The 20006-nt window shown below is 52.6% G+C and overlaps 1 protein-coding gene across 1 annotated transcript; it reads left to right on the top strand.

The window, feature by feature from the left end:
• The first annotated feature begins 31 nt into the window (after positions 1-31).
• Positions 32-17884, top strand: PMP22 (peripheral myelin protein 22). The gene is made up of 4 exons (XM_008943638.1): positions 32-158; positions 1225-1315; positions 12466-12606; positions 17596-17884. Exons 1-4 carry the CDS (start codon positions 81-83, stop codon positions 17760-17762), a joined length of 477 nt encoding a protein of 158 aa, XP_008941886.1. The 5' UTR covers positions 32-80; the 3' UTR covers positions 17763-17884.
• Positions 17885-20006: the final 2122 nt, after the last annotated feature.

Below are 20006 nucleotides of genomic sequence, written 5' to 3'. Positions count from 1 at the left end.
GCCGCCGGCCGAGCGCCTCCTACTGCGCACCCCCAGCAGCATCCCTCTCCCCCTCCAGTTCTGCCTGCCCCGCCGCCAAGATGCTGCTTTTGCTGCTGGGGATCATCGTGCTCCACGTCACCGTGCTGGTGCTTCTCTTCGTCTCCACCATCGTCAGTGTGAGTACAGGCTTTCCTCCGGAAAACTCTTTTTTTCCATCTGTGGTTTGTTTTCTAGCCCGGCTTTTAGCCCGAAACCTTTACTGGCTGCTCACTGCTCTTACTGACTGGGGGTTGGGAGAATTTTGCACCCAAAGCTCTTCCCGGGTTGGTGTAACCGGTGGGTTTCTCAGCTGTGTGCCGCAGCAGGGGCTCGGAGCATCCCCCTCAGTATGGAGGAAGGCGTTGAAGCCCCTCGTCATCATCCCCACACTGCTTCCCATCAGGGAGCAGCTCCCCTGCCAGACTCCCCTCCATGGGGGTGACACTGCCTTCCCCTCTCATGAAAGAGCTCCACCTGCTAACAGGCTCCAGCCCGCAGGACCAGTACGGCCAGTCTGGAGCAAAACCACTTGAAACGGGGCTGGTTTGGGCTCCTCAGCACCAGCAGTTTTGCTCTCCAGCTCCGCTCTTCAGGTGGTGTGAGTTAGTCTGCTAGCCCTGAGGGGTGATTCTCAGGCTTTGCAGGCAGTGGGGAGATGGAGGGCTGGATGCTGCATGGAGGGTTCCCAGCACCGTGCTCAGTCTACAGCTCAGTTAATGTAGGAAGAGGTTTCACTTGTGGCGTGGTGAATTCCAGGCCTGCTTCACCAGGTCCTTCTTTCCCTTTTTTTTTTTTTTTTTTTTTTTTAAATTTTTGGCTTTGGTTTGGTGTTTTTTTGGACGGTAGTACTCGTAGAAGACGTTACAAAAATCTTCCGAGTCATTAGATATCACGTGGAAGCATCCAAAGAGCCAGGCCAGGCACCAGGCGAGCACGGTGGAGGGGAGGGAAGGGCACGTCCCCCGGGGGACTCACTCCACGCTCAGAGAATAAAGAGCTTCTGTTTTTCTGCCGTTGAGGTGAAAGCAGCTAAAAGCAAATAGCAGGATTTACTTTCCAAACCCCTTTCTAAATTAAAACACGTGCCTGGCAGTGCCCAGCCGGGCACGGGTGTGTTGGCACGTGCTGGGGCTGCTGGGTGATGAACTTTTTGGGGGGGATGTGGCCACTGGAGCCTGCTGACGGGGCTATGTCTCTTGGCAGCAATGGCTGGTGAATGGCGAGCACACGGCGGATCTCTGGCAGAACTGCACCTCCGGTAGCGTCTTCCACTGCCTGACATCGTCCACGAACGGTGAGTGCTCCCCAGGGCACCGCTGCCCCTCACTTCTCTTCTCCTCCCAGGACCTGCGGAGGAGAATTTGGGTTGGCACGTTATTGGTGATTGCCTCTTGCTTTTCCTCGCACCCCTTTAGTTGTTCCCTCGCACCCCTTTCGCTGCTCTGTCCCCCGATGTCTGCTCTGGTCCTCGTGGGGGGACACGAGGCTGGACCAGCAGCGGGGGGGTTGCTCCCCCCGGCCTGGGTGGTCCCTGATGTTACGATGGGGCTCAGCGTGGGTACCAGACCCCATGCCCGTCTCTCTGCCCTGCTGCCCTTGAGCTGTGGGGCAGCTCCCGGCAGCACCACAGCAGGGTGTTCAGCACCCTCGGACGCATCGAAGACCACTGGCTCAAGCACTTTTTGATAGCCTCCTGTTATTAGCCCATTTTGATGACACTCAGATTTACAAACGTGGAGGGGGGTTCGCTGGGGGGCTGTTGCCCTGCTGGGAGCAGAGAGGCTGATTTCAGCACGTCTCCCTCTTGCTCCTGTTGTGACAGTGTTTTAAAGACACCCGTGGTGCCCTGAGGGCAGCCTGGACACCCTGTCTAGAGAGCTGCCAGGCTGAGATTTTGAGCACGCTCCTCACCCTATGTTTCACTGCTGAGCATCACTCGTGGGGTTTGCTGAGCTCAGCAGAGGAGGAGTGCTCACTAAGACTCCATGATGCAGCTTCTGGTAGTACCTGGTGACACCTGGAACACTTGATGTGTGCTCAGGGAGTCAGGCAAGCCTGTGCCTCAGTTTCCCCAGAAGACAGGGCTAATGCCAGCAGTGCTGCATCCAGCATTTGTTTCCAGTTAGCTCAGGTTTTTGTTTTCCTTTGGAAACAGCGTAAGCTGTGAAACCAGTTGTGAATCACACCAGTGTCACTGGGAGTGAAGCCACACTGTGCTGGAAGCGTGGTCCTGGTGTAGGAGCAAAGCAATGCCACGTGGTCTTGGCAAGGCAGGAATGGTCTCACTTAATGCTTTCAAAGGGTCTTATGGTGATGTGAGGCTCTCAGAAGGTTTTGGAGCTTCAGGTCACCCCAATCCCCAGCCTGCTGGGGGCACAATGCTCACGGTTTCCCCACGTGGGGAGGTGGGTGTTGATGCTCCCCCTCCCCGGCTGTTTCCCTGCACTGGCCCAGCTCTGGTTTTGGTGGGAGTGAAGCTGCCGCCGCGGGTCTCTGCTGACGCCTGCTGGTGTCCAGCCCGGCCGGGAAGCTGCTGGATCCCATCCCAGCCGAGGAGCCTTCTGGAGCCCTGGCCTTCATCAGCAGTTGGCTGGTGCTGGCCATCTGCAGCGTAGACAGGCCAGTCACACGGTCTCCAGAACTGCTGACCTTGCACTTATTGTTCCCCCCCACCCACCCAGGGTCCCCGAGCAGAGAGCTCTAAAGCCTCCCCAGACCTTTCATAGAATCATAGAATCATTTAGGTTGGAAGGGACCTCCAAGATCATCAAACCTGCGCTGCTTTTTCTGGATGTTTGCAGGATGCTCTGTGTGGGGAGTCGTCAGTGTTGAGAGGGGCTTGTCCAAAATGCTGTTAGGGTGGTTTCTTCTATGTCTGATTGGTATTGCAAGTCTCTATTACTCTGTTCCCAGGAGCTACTCAAAGAGAGACTTCCCCCTGGATCCTTTCAAGTGATTAATTTTTTTCATCATTAAAGGGACTATAGTCAAGATGACTCTGCTAAAAAGGCCATCTTTTGGTTGGCAAGGTGCCCCAGGGGCTGCTTTTTGAGTAGAAGTGCTTTGTTTTCAAGTCTTGAAGAGATCTCTGCCAGCTCTTATTTATGTGGAGGCTCTGGTCTGGCATCAAGAGAAGGGGGTTTTCTTGGGTAGAAGCTTCTGCCACCTCCACCCTGCAGCAGAAGTGTGGGAGGAGTGCTGCTGAGGACAGTATTCACCTGGTGGGACCCTGGGTGCAGGATCCAGAGCTCAAAATCAAAAGGTATCTCCTAGGCTTACACAAAGCTTTTAAAATCTCTTTATAAACCCATAATAATAATAATAATAAAAAAAAAAAACAACAGAGGGTGTAGCATCCCTGCACCCTCCCTCCCTGCTGCCCATGGCCAGCCCCTTGCTCCCACCACCCAAGTGCTGCCAGGTCGGCCACTATTTGGGGTGACAGTGGGGACACAAGGTGGGGATGCTGAGGCAGACCCACCTCTGTGGCATACGCTTGGCTCTTCCCTGCTCCCTGTTGCACTCCTCAAGCTCTCTCTGCTAGGAACATGCTTACTTTCAAAAACATGGAATATCCTATAGACCACAAACCGTTCTCATTTAAACCTCTCCCAAGTCCCAGGCTGTGCAGGAGACGTTGGCTTGCGGAAAGCCTTCAGAATTTGTTTCTCTGTGCCAAGGCCGGTGCTTAACGGTTAATCGCAGAGTGCCAAGGTCTGCTCTGGGCTAAGAGCAAGAAATCCTCCCTTGGGAATTTTGGCAGAACTTGATCTTTACGTAGAAGCAGTTTTTCTTCTGGCCATCACAGTGGCCTCTGTAGTGTGGTGATTTGTGCCTCTGGTTTTGCAGAGGAGTGGGACTCAGGACGTGTGGAATTAGCTAGGTCTGGGCCTCGTGTTTTCAGCATGGCTGGGAGCTTTGGGGGTTCTGCTGTAGCACCAGAGTGGTGGGTTCGTTGTGCTGAGATGCTCCCCTTGGTCTCAGCATGGATGATCCTACTCTTCCCCATGGTACTGCCACACAGGGACCCTTGTGGGTTCTCAAAGAGAAGCTGAACTGGCTAAAAACAGGTGCCAGCAAGATTTTTTTGTGTTTAACACTGGGACGTGTTTGGGACCGTGCTCCTCAACTTCTAGAGTATCCCATAGGGATGAAATAAGCAGCAAAACAACACAAGGGTTGACCTTGGGAGGACTGTCAGCACGTGTCTCCCGGGGATACCAGTGGACCTGGGGTGCAGGATGGAGCTGGCCTCAGTGCAGGCTGAGCTCCCACCTCTCAGATTCCTCTTGGCACAACTTCAACCCCTGCGTGTGCGAGGGCTGGGTGGATCTGATGGGCTCGAGCCCAGGGAGGGAGGAGGAACCGCCGGGCCGGGGGCAGATGCCCACTTCTTCACCTTTCACAACTGCCTGCTTGTTGCTTCCATTTCTGCCTTTGCCTGCTAGATAATGACTTTTTTTAATTCGAGAGGCCCAGAACTATGGAAAAAATGTTGCAATCTTTGCTTCACTTGCGCTGTCAGACATTCCTGGACAAGACTTATCTGAAGAATTCATCTCTGAATCCCAGAACTGTTCGTTGGCTCTGTGAGCCCCTGGCCGGCACGGGGCACGTGCCCTCACCCGGTCTGCTCGAGTGCTCTTAAGTAGCTTCCACCCCAAATTTCCAGACAGTGATTTATTTTTTTTTTTCCCTCCAAAAAGGGCCTTTTCTCTCCACAACTGAATTCTTTCTCCAGACAAGAAGGTTTTTTTTTCCTGCTACTTTCTACTGCTCTTCCTCTGATTTTGGGGGGAATGTCGAGCGTGGGGAAGCAGTGGGGGCCTCAGTGGAGATCTCTACATCCTTCTGTAATGTCAGCAGACATTTTTCCTGGTGTTCTTTTACCATTTCTCCTGTCGCTGCTCTGTGGCTTTTGCATGACTGGTTTGTTCACAAGCAGGCTGGTGGTTTTGGGCATTTTTAAAGAGAAAAGAAAGACCCAAACCTTGGAAAATAAGTAGGCTGCCAATCCACAAGATTACTAAGTGCTGTGAGCTGTACAATGCTGATGATTTGATGTGAGGTCCAGGAGCAAAGCCCAGGTGGGTTGTCTGTAGCAGAGATCTGCCCTGGACCATCCAGGTGGGCAGGGGTGGGACCTCCCATCGATGGGGCAGGCACCAGGGGTCACCCCGTTCTTCTGCACATTGACCTTCCCTCTCCCAAAGCCCCCTTGCTCTGACAGACAGGACCCTAAGCAGCACTGCTGCTGCTCGAAATGCATCTTCTTTCTGCTGGAGGAGGCGGGAGAAATCTTCATCCCTGGAACGAGGCAGGGGCATCCCTGTGCTGACCCATCGGCTGTTCCCAGGAGGAATTATACTGCTTCTTCTCCACTTTAAAGTGCATAACTGGAACATCTGAACCCATGGGTTTTACTCTTCTAGGCCCCTCAAGAGTGGCTTTGCTGCTTTTGTTCTTTCGGACTCTTCCAGCAGTGTTGGACTTGCATGATATAGAAAAGTTATGGAGAGACAGGTGCTGTTTAACTCTTTAACTTGCTGTAATCCTTTTTTTTTTTTGTGGCTGAAGATGATGTTGTGAGGCTGTGTTGAAGCCTTGCACTGAGGAAAATAATTTCTCAGTGTCTCATTCCATTACTGATAGTGAGTATAAATGATGTGAATAAAAAGATGCGAGCAAATTTGTCCTTGCTCACTGCAAGGGGGTTGAACTTGATGGCCTTTAAAAGTCCCTTCCATCTGCAAGCATTCCATGATTTGATGAAATTCCCTCCAGCCCACGGGAAAAACAGAGGCTGCACCAATGGGATCAAGAATTTATCACTGGTGAGGGGACATCTCTTAGTGCAGGAGTGTGAGATGGAGGGGATAATCCAGTCACCCTGGCAAGTGAGAATTTCAAAGATTTCAAGATTCGAAGATTTAAAGCATGGTGCCAGCTTTTTATTGAAGGCTGAAGTTCCCTCCTGCCCTTATGCTGTGGGTCTTGCTGTCTGTGGGCCTTCTGCTTTATTTCTGCTGGGCAGCTGCAAAGAAGAAATTTAAAAGAATTTACCACAAGAAATTCCCCATATATAAGGGTGCTGAAGCTGTTCTAGTGAAGCCATGAGGTAAAAAACTCATAGTTTGTGTGGTAGCATGTAGCCTTTGTACATGAGGTTCTAGCCATCAGCTGGCCTCGTTCAGCTTGTGGATCACATCCCCTGATCTTGGGACATCTCTGATACCTTCAGGGTCTTTGCAGTGGTGTTGCAAAGAGGTGGCCTTTAACCTCAGGAGTTTGTGGGTACAAGGAACCCATGTTGTAATTAATAATGGATAACCTTGGCTTAACCCAGGCAGGGTCAAACCCCTCTCTGGCTGTAGCTTGCCCCTTAGTTGTCTAAAACAAACTGTGGGGTATTCCAGGAGAGTATTTTGTATTTCAGGTCAGTTGCTGCCTGGTATAACCAAGCTGCCTGCGATTGGAAAGGGATTTCCTCTGCTTAAAACCTGGTTTTTGTTGTTGCTTGTTCTTCTCACAGAGAGCCTTCCTCTATAAGGAGAGGTAGGCAGCCAGTGCTGCTTTCCTTCTTTCACTACTCCAGAGCTCTTTGGCACCCTTATTTCTGCATAAATGGAGGGGTCAGTCAACCTTCCCTGCTGGGTGGGGGGCTTTGGCCCATGGAAGAGGAGCAAAAGGGAGTAATAAGGCAGACCTGTGGGCAAACCATGACTGCAAGCCCAGAAGAATGGGTGGGGGAGCCCACTGTAGAGGGGAATGCTAGAAAACCCTTAATCCCACAGTATTTTCTGGCTTGATGAGATTCTGGGGTACTCCCATGGCCACAAGCTGAGTGTACATCTGTGACATGCCTGTGGCTCGGGGCACCACTGCTCCCCATCCCTGCTCCTGATGCCTGGACTTGAAGCTAGTGGGCATTGGTACCTCAGCCCTTTGGAGGACCTGAGCCTGAAATGATGTGTCTACCACCTCATCTTGCTCTCACACACAAGCCAAAAGGAGGTTGGAACCACCACGCCAAGGGTCTTGGAGAGGAGCTGCCTTGGGCATTTTGGAGCTGTTGGAAGGTGTTTTTGAAGTTTTTCATGGTGCCAGCAGCTTTCTGCTGCCTCGGCAGCCCTGGCAGTTGTCTCAGTGGGATGTGAGCTTTGATGGTTTGATGGGACATCTGAACGTGGCAGCTCTGGAGAGCTACGGACCTCCTGGCCTCAGGGATTTCTGGGATGGAGCATCGAGGAGAAGGCAAAAGGGTGGACAGTTCAAGAAGAGGACAAGAGCAGAAAGGAGGCCTTTGAGAGTTTTGTCTCCCTCTGAAGGGAGCTACAGAAGAGGACCAGGAAGACTTGGGCAGGAATTGCAGCACTGTGTTCATTCACTGCCTGGCCCTTACAAACACCTTGGGAGCTCTTTAAAGCCACCCTTCTCTGATGGGATTTCCAGGAATACCTTGATCCAGCAACTTACTGTCCTCTCCAGGGAGTGGACATAAAAGCATAGGAAGGAAGCAACTGTTGGGTGAAAAATCTGCTTTTTCCAGCCTGGGCATCCAGCAGCCCTGAGCATGGCCAGAGAAGGTTTGACCTTGTGCTGGAGGGAGGTCCGGAACCAAAGGAGAAGAAAGTTAGAACCTCATGGGCTTCTTTTTTCCCTAGGAGAGTTTAGCAGCTCTGTAGGATGTGGCTGATGAGCTGTGATGCTGTTCTCATCAAGAGGAGAGAGGTTTGCATGGAGCAGTGGGGCTGTGGGTGGCAGTGGGGGGTCTGTACTGCAAGGGCCTGAGCTTTTGTGCCTTTCTGGGTTGCTACAGCAAGTTGCCAAGGGGCAGTAGTCTGAATTTCAACCCCAGAATGATGCAACTGAACAGATATTTCTTCCTCTGCAGTTCCCCCTTTTCAGCCCTCTTAAGGGGTGTTTGAATATCAAATTTTAAAACCATTGCAAGCATCTTGTGATGTGACCTGTCCTCTTCATGGGCAAGGACGGAAGCCAGGCTTGGGTTCTTGATCAGACCTCAAAGCTTGAGTATGCTTTGGAAAAACTCTGCTTGGAAAACATCTGTTTTTTTCTGGGCTGGTACCTTTGTGCCAGTAGATGCACGTGCTGTTCCTGACCCTGCTGATGTTTATTTGCAGCATTTGAAGGAGCAGGTTCTACCATGCAGATGTGGTCATGAATTTCCCCTCCCTCTAGTTTCGTATAGATTATATGCTCTGGTTGCCTCCTTAGTGGGTGTTTTCTTCCCCAGAAGTGGTTGATTTTTAAGTGTACAGTTGGTGAAGGGAAAGTTATATGTGCAGACTGCTCCCATCAGCTGCAGGGCTCAGCACAGGGGTTTTCTTCATGCATGGAGTTAATGTAGTGATATCTCCCAGCGAGCGTGTAGGCACAGATTGCTCAGATAAGTTTCTTTTCAGTTTGCCTTTCTGATTCCGCCTTGCTTGGCTGGATTGAATGAGGACAGGGTGGCTATGAGAGAGCAGTGAGTTAAACCCTGGGGAGCTGATTCTCATCCTTTAAGGCCAAGGGCATGTTTTTGCCAGCCCTGTCAATCCTGCTCAGCTGCACCCCTTGTCCAGGTGTAGAACACCCCTGGAAGCAGGGCTGGGGCTTTGCTGGAAGGGAATGGGTTAGCTACTGGCTTTTGGGGGGCTAATTTTTGCTCTAGGTTTCAGTTTTTGGTCTAGGTTTCAATTTCTGCTCTAGGTTTCTGCTCCAAGTTTCTTTCTTTCACCTTAGATTTTAGGGCAGTTAAATGTGGTCTTCAGCATCCCCAGGGTGAAGTCTTTTCCCTGCTTTTAGAAGTGGGGGTGCGAGCACATTGGGGCTTGCAGAGCTTAGGGAAATTTTCAAATTTGTTTTGTAAAAAGTTCATACTTTGTTTCTGGCTGCCTGAAAGGACTCTAAAAACGCTGCCAGTGGGTCCTCTCCGGAAGCGGCGTGTAGGGTGTTATCTGTCCTTTCCACTCTGCTTCCTTTTCTTCCTCCTCCTGAAGAACAAAGATATAAACACAGAGCTGCAGAGATGCAGGAGAAAAAATGGAATAACCGACTGGCTGCCCAGGGGAAACCACAAATAACAGTCTGCGAGTAAACAGTGGTGACAGCCCCGTGGGACAGCTCATGGGGCTCAGACCTCCCTGCGGGGAACTCGCTTTTGTTTTATCAGCCTCCAGGTAGGACACACAGCACTAACACCACAGGAGTTAGAAGGATAGGGTTTGAGGAGGGAACAGTCCCATCTGCAGTTGTAGAGGTGTTTTCAGATGGAGGAAGGGCGATTACCTGCCCTCAAACAGCTAAAGTCTGTGGGCAGCTGGGCTTGAACTGGGTGGACATGTAACATCTTGCACTGGTGGGTCTGTGAGCCTCGAGCTGGGGATCCCAGCTCTCGTTTTTCCCAAGGAGCCCAGTGACAGGCACCCAAGGGCTGGGTGTGAGCGTGCCCAGAGCTCTGCTCTGTGGGATCATCTCCCCGTTTGATGTGAGTGCTGCTCTGCAGGGCAGCGTGGCTGGCTGCCCAAACCACCCCCCCATGTCACGGTGGGCTTCCCCCCCTCACTCAGTGCCTGCCTTTGTGTTCCCCTGACACTGCTCTTTCTTACAATGGGATTTTGCAAAGCCCTTGTAAATCGTTTGCATTCAGAACTGAAAAATGAGGCACGGGGAGGCGGATGCAATTAAAAGGGCAGCTCAGCTCGGCTCAGCTTTCCGTCTAGACAGCCTCCGAAAATAACCGGCAGTTGGAGCACCCACCTCGGAGCAGAAAGGACTCCTCTCTGGGCTGGATCCCACGGCCTTTGAAATCACAAAAGAGCTGGCTTCCTGGGCCAAACTGCAGGGCTTGGGGCTGGGCAGGCTTTGGCTCAGCCGGTGCGTGGAGCTGGACGTGGCTTTAGGGCTTGGGAAGGGGTGAAATGAAAGCTCAGCTTCCCAGACCTGGGGTAGGAGCCCTTTCTGAGAGGCTTAGGTGGAGAGGAACTTGATGAAGTTCACCAAGGGCAAGTGCTAAGAGTCGAGCACGTGGGGAGGAATAACCTCCTGTACCAGTATGGGTGAGGGGTTGGCCTGCTGGGAAGCAGCTCTGTGGAGAAATACCTGGGAGTGCTGGGGTAAGTTCAGCATGAGCCAGCAATGGGCCCTTGTGGCCAAGGAGGCCAGTGTTGTCCTTGGGTGCATTTAATGAAGCCAGCAGGTCGAGGGAGGTTCTCCTCCCCCTCTACTCTTCCCTGGTGAGGCCATAGCGGGAGTACTGTGGCCAGTGCTGGGCTCCCCAGTGCAAGAGAGACAAGGAGCTACTGGAGAGAGTCTTGCACTGTGGAGGCTACAAAGATGCTGGAGGGCTGGAGCATCTCTGTGCCCAGGAAAGGCTGAGAGCCCTGGGGCCATTTAGCCTGCAGAAGAGAAGACTCAGAGGGGGTCTGATCAATGCTCATCTGGGGCCAGACTCTTGTCAGTGGTGCCCAGTGACAGGACAAGGGGCAGTGGACACAAACTGGAACCCAGGTAGTTCCATCTAAAAAGAAGGAGAAAATTCTTTCCTTTGAGGGTGCCCAAGCCTGGAGCAGGCTGCCCAGAGAGGTTGTGGAGTCTCCTCCTCTGGAGAGATTCCAAACCCTGCTGGACACCATCCTGGGTGACCTGCTCTGGGTCCCCTTGCTTTAGGAGGATGAGATGATTTCCAGAGAGCACTTCTAAGCCCCACCATGCTGTGACTCTGTGACTGCAATTCAGGAGCTGGACCATCCTCCAACCATAATTCTTTGACCCCATCTGAACAATAATTTTTAATTATTGTTTTTTTTAGCAGCTCTTGAGCTGCCTCATCCCCTCTGTATCCCACTTGGTTGAAAATGGCCAGAGCTGAAGGATCAGGTGTGGTCGAGCCAGGGGAGTTTCCCTACCTGGTGAACTGAGATAGACAAAATATAGGGGACATTTTTGGCAAGGCCCATTAATGCTGCAGAGCAGTTGGGCATGGGAAGCATGGAAAGGAGGGGAAGGAAGAAGCTGTTTGCGATGGGCAGAGGCTGCTCTGGGTGGACTCAAGCTCCTGTGGTAAGTGGGGCCTGAATCTGCTCCACTGCACAAACACCCAAACAGAAGATGCAAAGACACGAGGCAGGATTGATGGTCCAAAATCCAGCAGCCCAGACGTGACTCAGTTGCACAGGATGTTCCTGCAGGGATGGGTTTGCTGGAAGGCGTGGATCTCTCTTGCTGGACCTCATTCCCCAGTTCCAATTCCTCTCCCACCTCTGTGGGGATTTGGTGGGGACCCTTGCTCACCTCTCTGGGAGCAGATCCTGCCCTTTACAGAGTGGTTTGTGCCTCACTTTACCCGTACCACATCTTGCCTGGATTTTGTGGTGAATTAGTTGATGATACATCTTTAAAGACCTCTCAAGGAAGGCTGCAAATACTCATTTTAATCTCAAATCTGGAAGGAAAGGCAAAGGCAGAGATGTTTGTGAGCACGGCTCCACCCCGGGGCTGAGGCACTGCCTCCTTCACGCGGCGGAGCAGCGTTTTCTTGTTTATTTATATATATTTCTATATTTTTCTTACGTGGGGAGTTACACACCCACGAGGCCTGGAAATAGCCAGGCGGTGACTCACGCAGGGGCTGGTTTAACTGGCCTGCTCTGGGAGGCAGCTGCGTTTGGCAGCTGGGGAAGGCTCTTCCCAAAATGTTGGACTACACAAGGGCAGAGGGTTTGTGTTGTTTTTTTCACTCACTGTGTATTTATTTTACCTCTGAGCTCAGTGTCTCACAGCTTGTTGCACATGGCTTTTGTGTTTCTCTAGCACAGCTGAGCTCCCAGGGCCTGGCATGAAGCTGGGGGAGAGGTTTTGCCTCGATTTCTGAGGGCTCTGTATTTGGGCTAATATCTCTGCTCATATTTTATTCTGAATGCTCCTCGAGAAAGTGGGTGGCCCCGAGATTTGTTTTACCCCAGCGCGCTGCTCCGTGCTCACTTTATCCTAAACCTCAGGCAGCATCAGGCCTGTGCTGAGGACCTCACCAGCTGGGGACAGGACAAGAGGAAACGGCCTCAAGTTGCCCCAGGGGAGGTTGAGGTTGAAGCTGAGGAACAATTTCTTCCCCTTGAGGTTTGTGGAGGGCTGTGCCAGGGTGCCCAGGGCAGTGGTGGAGTCCCCATCCCTGCAGGGGTTTCCAAGCTGTGGAGATGTGGTGCTGAGGGACACGGGTCAGTGGTGACCTGGCAGTGATGGGGAACATTTGGACTTAACCTGAAATGTCTTCAACCAGAAGGGTTCTATGATTCTATGTGGCCACATCCCCTCGCTGTTAAGAACTTAATGGCAACCAGGGGTGGTATGGTGTCACGGGGGATGCGACCATGGGCTGTGGTGGGGATTTGCTGTCTGTGGTGCCAGCACTGAGGTTTCCATCTGTCTTTCTGTCCCCAGAATGGCTGCAGTCTGTCCAAGCACTGATGATCCTCTCCATCATCTTCAGTGTCTTGTCCCTGTTCCTGTTCTTTTGCCAGCTGTTCACGCTCACCAAGGGCGGGAGGTTTTACATCACTGGATTCTTCCAAATCCTGGCTGGTAAGTGGGGGCTGATTGATGGGGCTGTCAAGCAGAGGAGAAGGCAGTGGTGGAAATGAGCATGCTCTTGGGTGCCAAAGCAGGAGGGCTGCTGAACTGTCTCCTTCAGAGCTCAGTGAAAGGAAACGGGGAGGAATAATTTGGGTCTGTTGAGGTCTCATCTTGCATGCCCAGGATGGGGTCCGGTTTCCAGGGCACGTCACACATCCAGGCTCTTCTGCCCTTGCATCATGGAAGGGGCAAGAGGGTTGTTGCCCCAGACAGGGGGAGTTTGGGAGGGGCAGGGTGCCAGACCCACCAAGCTGGTGGGGCAGGCAGGGCAGGGGGCTGCCAGACTGTGCCCACTCACCCCAAGGCTCGGGGTGGGGTGCTGAGGGTCGAAAGGTCCCATGCTGGCTCTGGGACCCACCTCGGCCGGGCTGGGCGAGGTTTCCACAACACTGGTGGGGTGGGAGAAGTGCTGAGGAGCCTCTTTTGGGGAAAGAGGATCTGATGATTATTTATAAACTTGCCATAAGGGGGCCTGGTGCTTTCCACACCAGCAGAGTCTGGAGCGTGCAGGATGAGCCAGCTGCCGGTGACCTCTTCAGCTACTATTCTTAACTCTTCAAGAGCTCAATGCTGGAAATGAACCAAGGTTCTTGTCCTACGTTGCTGTTCTCCAAATATAGATGCTGTAAAGCCACTGGCTACATTTACATTTCCACATATGAAAGCAGTGGAAAGGATTTTTCAAGTGTTCCTACTAGAAAAATTAGATTGTGCGGTGAGGTTCTGGCTAAATTATGACAAACTCTCTGGGAAGGAGACTAATCATTTGTTAGAGATCTATATGTTAAACTAAAAGCCACCCTAGGTCCTGCTATTAAATCAATAGATAAAACTCATCCCCTGAACTTAGTTTCTGAGCATCACCTCAGCAGCTGGCTCTCACAAACCCTGGAAAAGTTTGGAGCTAACCTTTGTTAGCAAGTGCAGCATAAACTCTGTTGTCAGTCTGTCTGCTTGGCCACAGTGCAGGTGATGAGTTCAGATGAGTTCAGCATCTCTGGGAAGATAGATGTGCAGAAACCCATTAAAGCCATGGAGACAAGGGGGGGAAATGGGCATTAATAACACAATTAGCTGCCTGAGAGCTTGTCTAATGCATCTCTGAGGAGCAGAAGGCTTCTCTCTTCTGAGTGACTGCTGGTGAATCCTCATTCTGAAAGGAAGAGAAAATGGGTCCATCTTGGGTGTCCTAATGGGATGCAGAGTCAGGCTACAGACCTGTGGTCTCTCTCTTTGTTGGGCTTGAGGCATGGGTCAAATCCATCCCCAGCCAGTATGAAGGACAGGAAAAGTGTGACCTGATCCCTAGGAAGCTTCTCCATGGCCTGCAGAACCAATAGGCGAGGGGGTTTGGGGCCAGATGGACCATGCAGAGGTGGGCATTGGTGGCCAACCTTGCTCTTCTCCCCAGCCAGGGCTGGAGGAGGAGGTTCAGGAGAGTGTAGTGATCCTAAATTTCAGGTTGTTGGTAGAAAGCAGGATGTGGCTGGGCCAGTGCTGCCAAGAGATCCCACCTGAAGGTATGGATGGCTCTAATTAAAAGAGCTGAACCTGATGTGTTCTCTTTGCAGCTTGCTGTGGAAGGCCATTGCTGTCTAAAGCCAATGGAGTAAATCCTATGGCCTTCAGGCTCTGCAGGTGTTCATCCATGCCTTGGAAAGCCCTGGCACCACAAAGCCCTGCTGCAGGTCTGCCAGGGACAGGGTCTTACCTGTCTGAATGCTTTGTTCTCAGCTGCAGCAGAGTTGGAGAGGACTTTCCTCCGTCTGGGAGGAGATGAAGAGGCTCTTTCTGAAGCCTCCATCACCCTGTACCTCCTCCTGGGGTGATGCAGCTTGGCAGATTTGCAGGTCTCCAGTTTTGGAGCCTGACCAACAGCAACACTGGACCTGTACCAGGTGCCAGCAGCAGGACCACTGGGTGCTGTTAGGTGGTAGATCCAAGAAGTGGTGCCCTGAGAGCCAAAGAGGGGGGCAGGGGCTGGTTTCCAATATGACTTTGGTTGTGGCTCAGGGGAACTGGGGAGTGGTGATAAGGGCAGGAGGTCAAGTGGGTCTGTTGTGCAGTGGCAGGGCAGGATGCATTCCCAGCACCTTCTCCACAGTGCTTGGAAACATGCCCCAAAGTCTAGTTGTTCTTGCCCTGCTGGGACAACAGCCATCACAAAGTCACCACATGGCCATTGACAGGTCTGCTCCCATCCCTGGTGGGGTCCATCACATCCATGGGTAACTTCTCATAGCTGTGTAAGCCCAGCATGGGAGAGACATTGGTTTGGGCCTCTAAGGGTTTGACCCAACTTTTCCATTGCACTTCCCAGCCTCAGCATCACTTCTATCCCTTTTCTTTCATCCCTCCCTCGAGCTGCCCTCCATGAGGGGTGGAGAGGGCTGTGCCTTCCACATAATCCTGCAGCTTTTTGCAAAGCCCTGCATTTGGGATGAAGGTCGGACTTGATGATCCTCAAGGTCCTTTCCAACCATAGTGATTCTATGATTGGAGAGCTGACCATGAGCATGCACCACCACCCAGCCCAGCTTGTCTTGCCGGGCTGGAATGCACAGATCTGTAGGACCAGATTTTAGGCAGCATTTGCCCTCCCAGCCTTTCAAAGGAAGACTAGAGCACGGTCCTAAGCTCAGGCCCTAAAGTGGTGATGCTGGCTTGGTTGCATTGGTGCAAGTGGCCACGTGCAGCCGGCCCTCACTTCCCGAGCACGTTCTGCAGGCCAAACCCAGCGCAGATGATGCAGAAGCTGAACCCATCACTTCCACTCTGCCAAATTCCTCTCGGGGACAATGGTGGCTGTGTTCTCTGCTGCCTGGAGGTGAGCGGCGTGGCACACGCCCGTCCCCTGGCCCACCAGTGTGGGCAGACAATGGTTGTGCTCTCCCTGCAGGGGCCGGGGCAGTGGGAGGTGGGTCTTGTGCTCCGGGAGTGGAAACGGCACCAGCAGTGAGCGAAACGTGTTCCCACTTCTGCACTTTCCCCGAACAAAGGCGCAGTGTCAAGTGGAACTGCAGCTCAAAGATCACCGTGGTTAGATGTAGGTGGTCCCGAGGTCCAGGCAGGGGATTTGGAACTCGGCTCCGACAACAGCCCCACGAGTGTATAATGGAGCTGCTGGGATGGACTGAAAGCTCTTGTTTCGGGGTGGGAATAGAGGTGGCTTTGTGTTAGCTCTGGGCAGTCCCCGCTGCTGACGGGTGGGTTTTGCAACAAAGCTGAAATGCTGCCTACCAGAGCTGAGCTTGGCTGGGCAGCCCTCGGGGACCAGCACTGCCTGTGCCTGGCAAGGGTGGCCACCACACCATGGGGCACAGGTCCACCTGGCCAGAGCATCCTTGGCTCTGTCACCCGGGCGGGTGATAAAGAAATGTTCTTGCTTTTAAAGCAGTGAGGTTTGTGTCTGACCTGCTGCAGCATCTCTGGGAGGGTTGTTCAGGCTACAGTCTGGGTTCTAAATAAACTACCCAAGGGAGTGGGGTGGTCTGGTGCAGCAGCCTGGAGCTGGGGGTTGCCCAGTGCTGTGCTGGGGGATGCATTAGCCCATGTGATGCTTTTCTTGGTCTAGGGGCTGCTACTTTTACTTGCTGGTCCTGGCAGAGATATCGCCACTTACCTGCAGCCAGGGCAGAGCCCACAGCATCACACCCCCCAGATCATACCAAGACGTTGAGGGGCTGGAGCAGGTCCAGAGTAGGACAGCGAGGCTGGTGAAGGATCTGGGGAACATGGCTTCTGAGGAGTGGCTGAAGGAACTGGAACTGTTCAGTCTGGAGAAGAGAAGGCTGAGGGGAGACCTTACAGCTCTCTGCAACTCCCTGACAGGAGATTGGAATGAGGTGGGGGTTGGTTTCTTCTCCTAAGTAACCAACAATAGGATGAGAGGAAATGTGCTGAAGTTGTGCCAGAGGAGGTCTGGGGAAGAATTTCTTTCCTGAACAGTGTGGTGAAGTGTTGGCCCAGGCTGCCCAGGGAGGTGGTGGAGTCACCATCCCTGGAGGGGGTCAAAAAACGTGTAGATGTGGCACTTGGGGACATGGTTTAGTAGTCATAGTAGTGTTGGATTGATGGTTGGACTTGATGAGATTTTTCCAATCTTACTGATTCTATGATTCTACAGTTTTCCAGGAGATGGGATACAAGGGAAAGGGACCTGAGGGTGTTGGTTGATAGCTCGCCCAACATGAGCCAGCGGTGTGCCCAGGTGGCCATGAAGGCCAATGGCATCCTGGCTTGGATCAGAAATAGTGTGAGCAGCAGGAGCAGGAAGGTGATTGTGCCCCTGGACTTGGCACTGGGGAGACCTCACCTTGATTCCAGTGTCCAGTTTTGGGCACCACAGGATAAGAATGACACTGAGGTGCTGGAGTGGGTCCAGAGAAGGGCAATGAGGCTGGTGAGAGGGCTGGAAAACATGCCTTAGGAAGCCTGGCTGAGGGAACTGGGGTTGTTTAGTCTGGAGAAGAGGAGACTGAGAGGTGACCTTATTGCTAAAACAATACTTAAAAGGAGGTTGTAGTGAGGTGGGTGTTGGTCTCTTCTCCCAAATGACTGATGATAGGATGCGAGGAAATGACCTCAAGTTGCACCAGGGGAGGTTTCAGTTGGATATTAGGAAGAATGTCTTCATTGAGAGAGTGGTTCGGTGCTGGAAGGGGCTGCCCAGGGAGATGATGGAGTCACCATCCCTGGAGGGGTTCCAACAACGAGTAGATGCAGCACTTGAGGCTATGGTCTAATGGTTAGGGAGAGGTTGGGATGAAGGTTGAACTCGACGACCCTAGATGTCCTTTCCAACCACAGCGATCCCGCGAGTCTAAGGGAGCAATACCAAAACCAGCTTCCCACGCTGGCCTTGGGTGTCCTCCTCTCCAGCTCCGGCCTTCCAGCGCGGCACCGCTGACTCCCCCCGTGCTTGTGCTTCCTCGGCAGGGCTCTGTGTGATGAGCGGCGCGGCCATCTTCACAGTGAGGCACACGGACTGGCACCAAGCCTCGGAAAACACCTCCTACGGCTTCGCCTATATCCTGGCCTGGCTGGCCTTCCCCCTCGCCCTCGCCAGCGGCATCGTCTACGTCATCCTTCGGAAGCGCGAGTGACGCCACGGGGCCTGACCGGGGCGCTCCCGAGGTCCACGGAGGAGATGGAGGCTGGGGAAAATAGACGAGAAAACGGAAAAGAAAATTAACCAAAAAAAAAAACAGAAAAAAGAGAGGAAAAAAAAAAAAATAAAAAACCAGGAATAAACCCTCCCAACCAAACCCAAACCCAACCGACCCCAAAAGGAAACGCTCTAAGGGTTACTTGTTAATTGAAGATGTATATAGTATCTATGGTTTAAAAAAACCTATTTATAACACTTTTTACATATATGTACATAGTATTGTTTGCTTTTGTTGACCCTATGCTACGTTTTAAAGCCTAAAGCAAGTGCCTAAGGAACTATTACTCCTAACAGTGTAACAAGAGCGCGGTGATTTTTCTCTCATGCGAGACTCTCTTTGACGTGAACTCTCCTTCCCCCTCCCAGCCCTTCCCGAACTGTCAGAAAAGCCCAGCTCTGAGCAGTTTTAGGCTGGCGTAAAGCTGGGGTTACACCCGTTTACGCCAGCTGGAGGGTTGGTCCCCACTCCTGCCACATGCTGTGATCCCGGGAACTGAAGCGCGCGGGAGACACTTCCGAAAGGTTGGAAGGATTTCGGAGCGGAGGCTTTGATTGCCCCAAGTGCCTAACTGACTTACGTGCCTAAGTCCCCTCGCCTTGCCACCACACCCGCTGGGAATTTGGGCTTTTAAATCACTTAGGTTGAGTCGCAATCCGTCATGGGTCACGGGGGGTGCCCACGGTGCCCGTGCCGGGGGGGCCGGGGCGTGTGCCGAGCCGAGCTCCCGCCCGTGGAGCGTGCTTTGCCCTTGCCGTGGAGCTGAGCTGCCGCCCAGAAAGAAGCCAAGCCCGGATAGCTCCGAGAGCAAACGCCAGACATATGACATGGTGCTATCTATTTACCATTCCTTATATTGCTAGCCATTTAACCCTATTCACTGGAAATTCAGTTAACGACCTTGAGGTAAACGGCAACGCTAGAAACGAGAAATAATTCTGTGTAATATAAACGAGCTATAACTGCTTTTGTACTTAGACTTGCTCTTACTATTATTTTCAATAAAGCATTTATAACTGAGGTTCCTTCCCCCCCCCCGTACCGCCCTGCAGTCAAGAGGAACAGAAACAGCTCCGGGCGGAGCCCTGTTGGTCTTCGCTGCTGGAGGGAGGTGTCTGTCCTCTGTCCTTCTGTCTGTCCATCCTCTGTCTGTCCATCCTCTGTCTGCCTGGCAGCAATGTGTCTGGCCATGAATTGAACGGGCACCTGCACAGACCCCAGGCTGCCTCCTGAGGACTCCAGACACTGCATTGCTGTTGTCGTTTTTGTTTCATTTTGGGGTGGGTTTTTGTTTTTGTTTTTTTGCTTTGCTTTTCTGATTTTATACCGACTGTGTGGACTAAGAAGCAATGAAATAAAAGTCAGAATAACTCAGTTGCTTCTGCTTTTTGGCATTTTTGTGGGTTAGAGCTGGGCTGTGCTCTACCAGTCTCTTGCATGGCTGTCCCATGGAAGGTCTCCGTGATGGGGGTGTTCAGCCTGGAGAGAAGAAGGCTCTGGGGAGACCTTCTGGTGGCCTTCCAGGACTTCAAGGGACCTGTCAGAAAGCTAAAGATACTTTTGAGCAAGACCTGTTGCAACAGGACAAGGGAGGATGGTTCAAAATGAAAAGAGGAAGATTTAGACTAGAGAGAAAGAAGAAATGTTTGACACTGAGTGTGGTGGGCCAGGTTGCCCAGAGAGGTGGTCACTGCCCCATCCCTGGAACTATTCCAGGTGAGGTTGGCTGGGGCTCTGAGCAACCTGCTCTGGTTGCAGATGTCCCTGCTCCCTGGAGGGGTATTGGACTGGATGAGCTTTGAAGGTCCCTTCCCACCCAAACCAGTCTGTAGCAGCTTGGTGGGCTAATTCACACCACTGAGGGAGGCTTGGAGGCTGCTGGGCTGTCTGTGGGGCAGATGTACCTGTGCCCGAGGGGTAACCTCACACCAGACCCAGTACCATGTCCAGGAACTGAGCTCAGGACCCTGTGCCCTAGTGCTGCTGCACGGGCACCTTCCTGCCTCTGCCCTAAGATGCTCCTTCAGGCAAGCTAAGTTGGATTAATCTGGATGTGACCTCCAACTTTCGTCCCCAGTGCCAGCAGCCAGGCAGCAGCTGGCAGGAGCAGGCTTACCCCCGCCCAGGCTCCGGGCAGGGAGGGGTCAGCTCAGCAGTGGGTGCCCCGGCGGGGGCCCGCCG

This window comes from Merops nubicus, unplaced genomic scaffold (assembly GCF_000691845.1).
Source record: "Merops nubicus isolate BGI_N331 unplaced genomic scaffold, ASM69184v1 scaffold36807, whole genome shotgun sequence".
NCBI lineage: Eukaryota > Metazoa > Chordata > Aves > Coraciiformes > Meropidae > Merops > Merops nubicus.
This window is presented reverse-complemented; position numbering and strand designations above follow the sequence as displayed.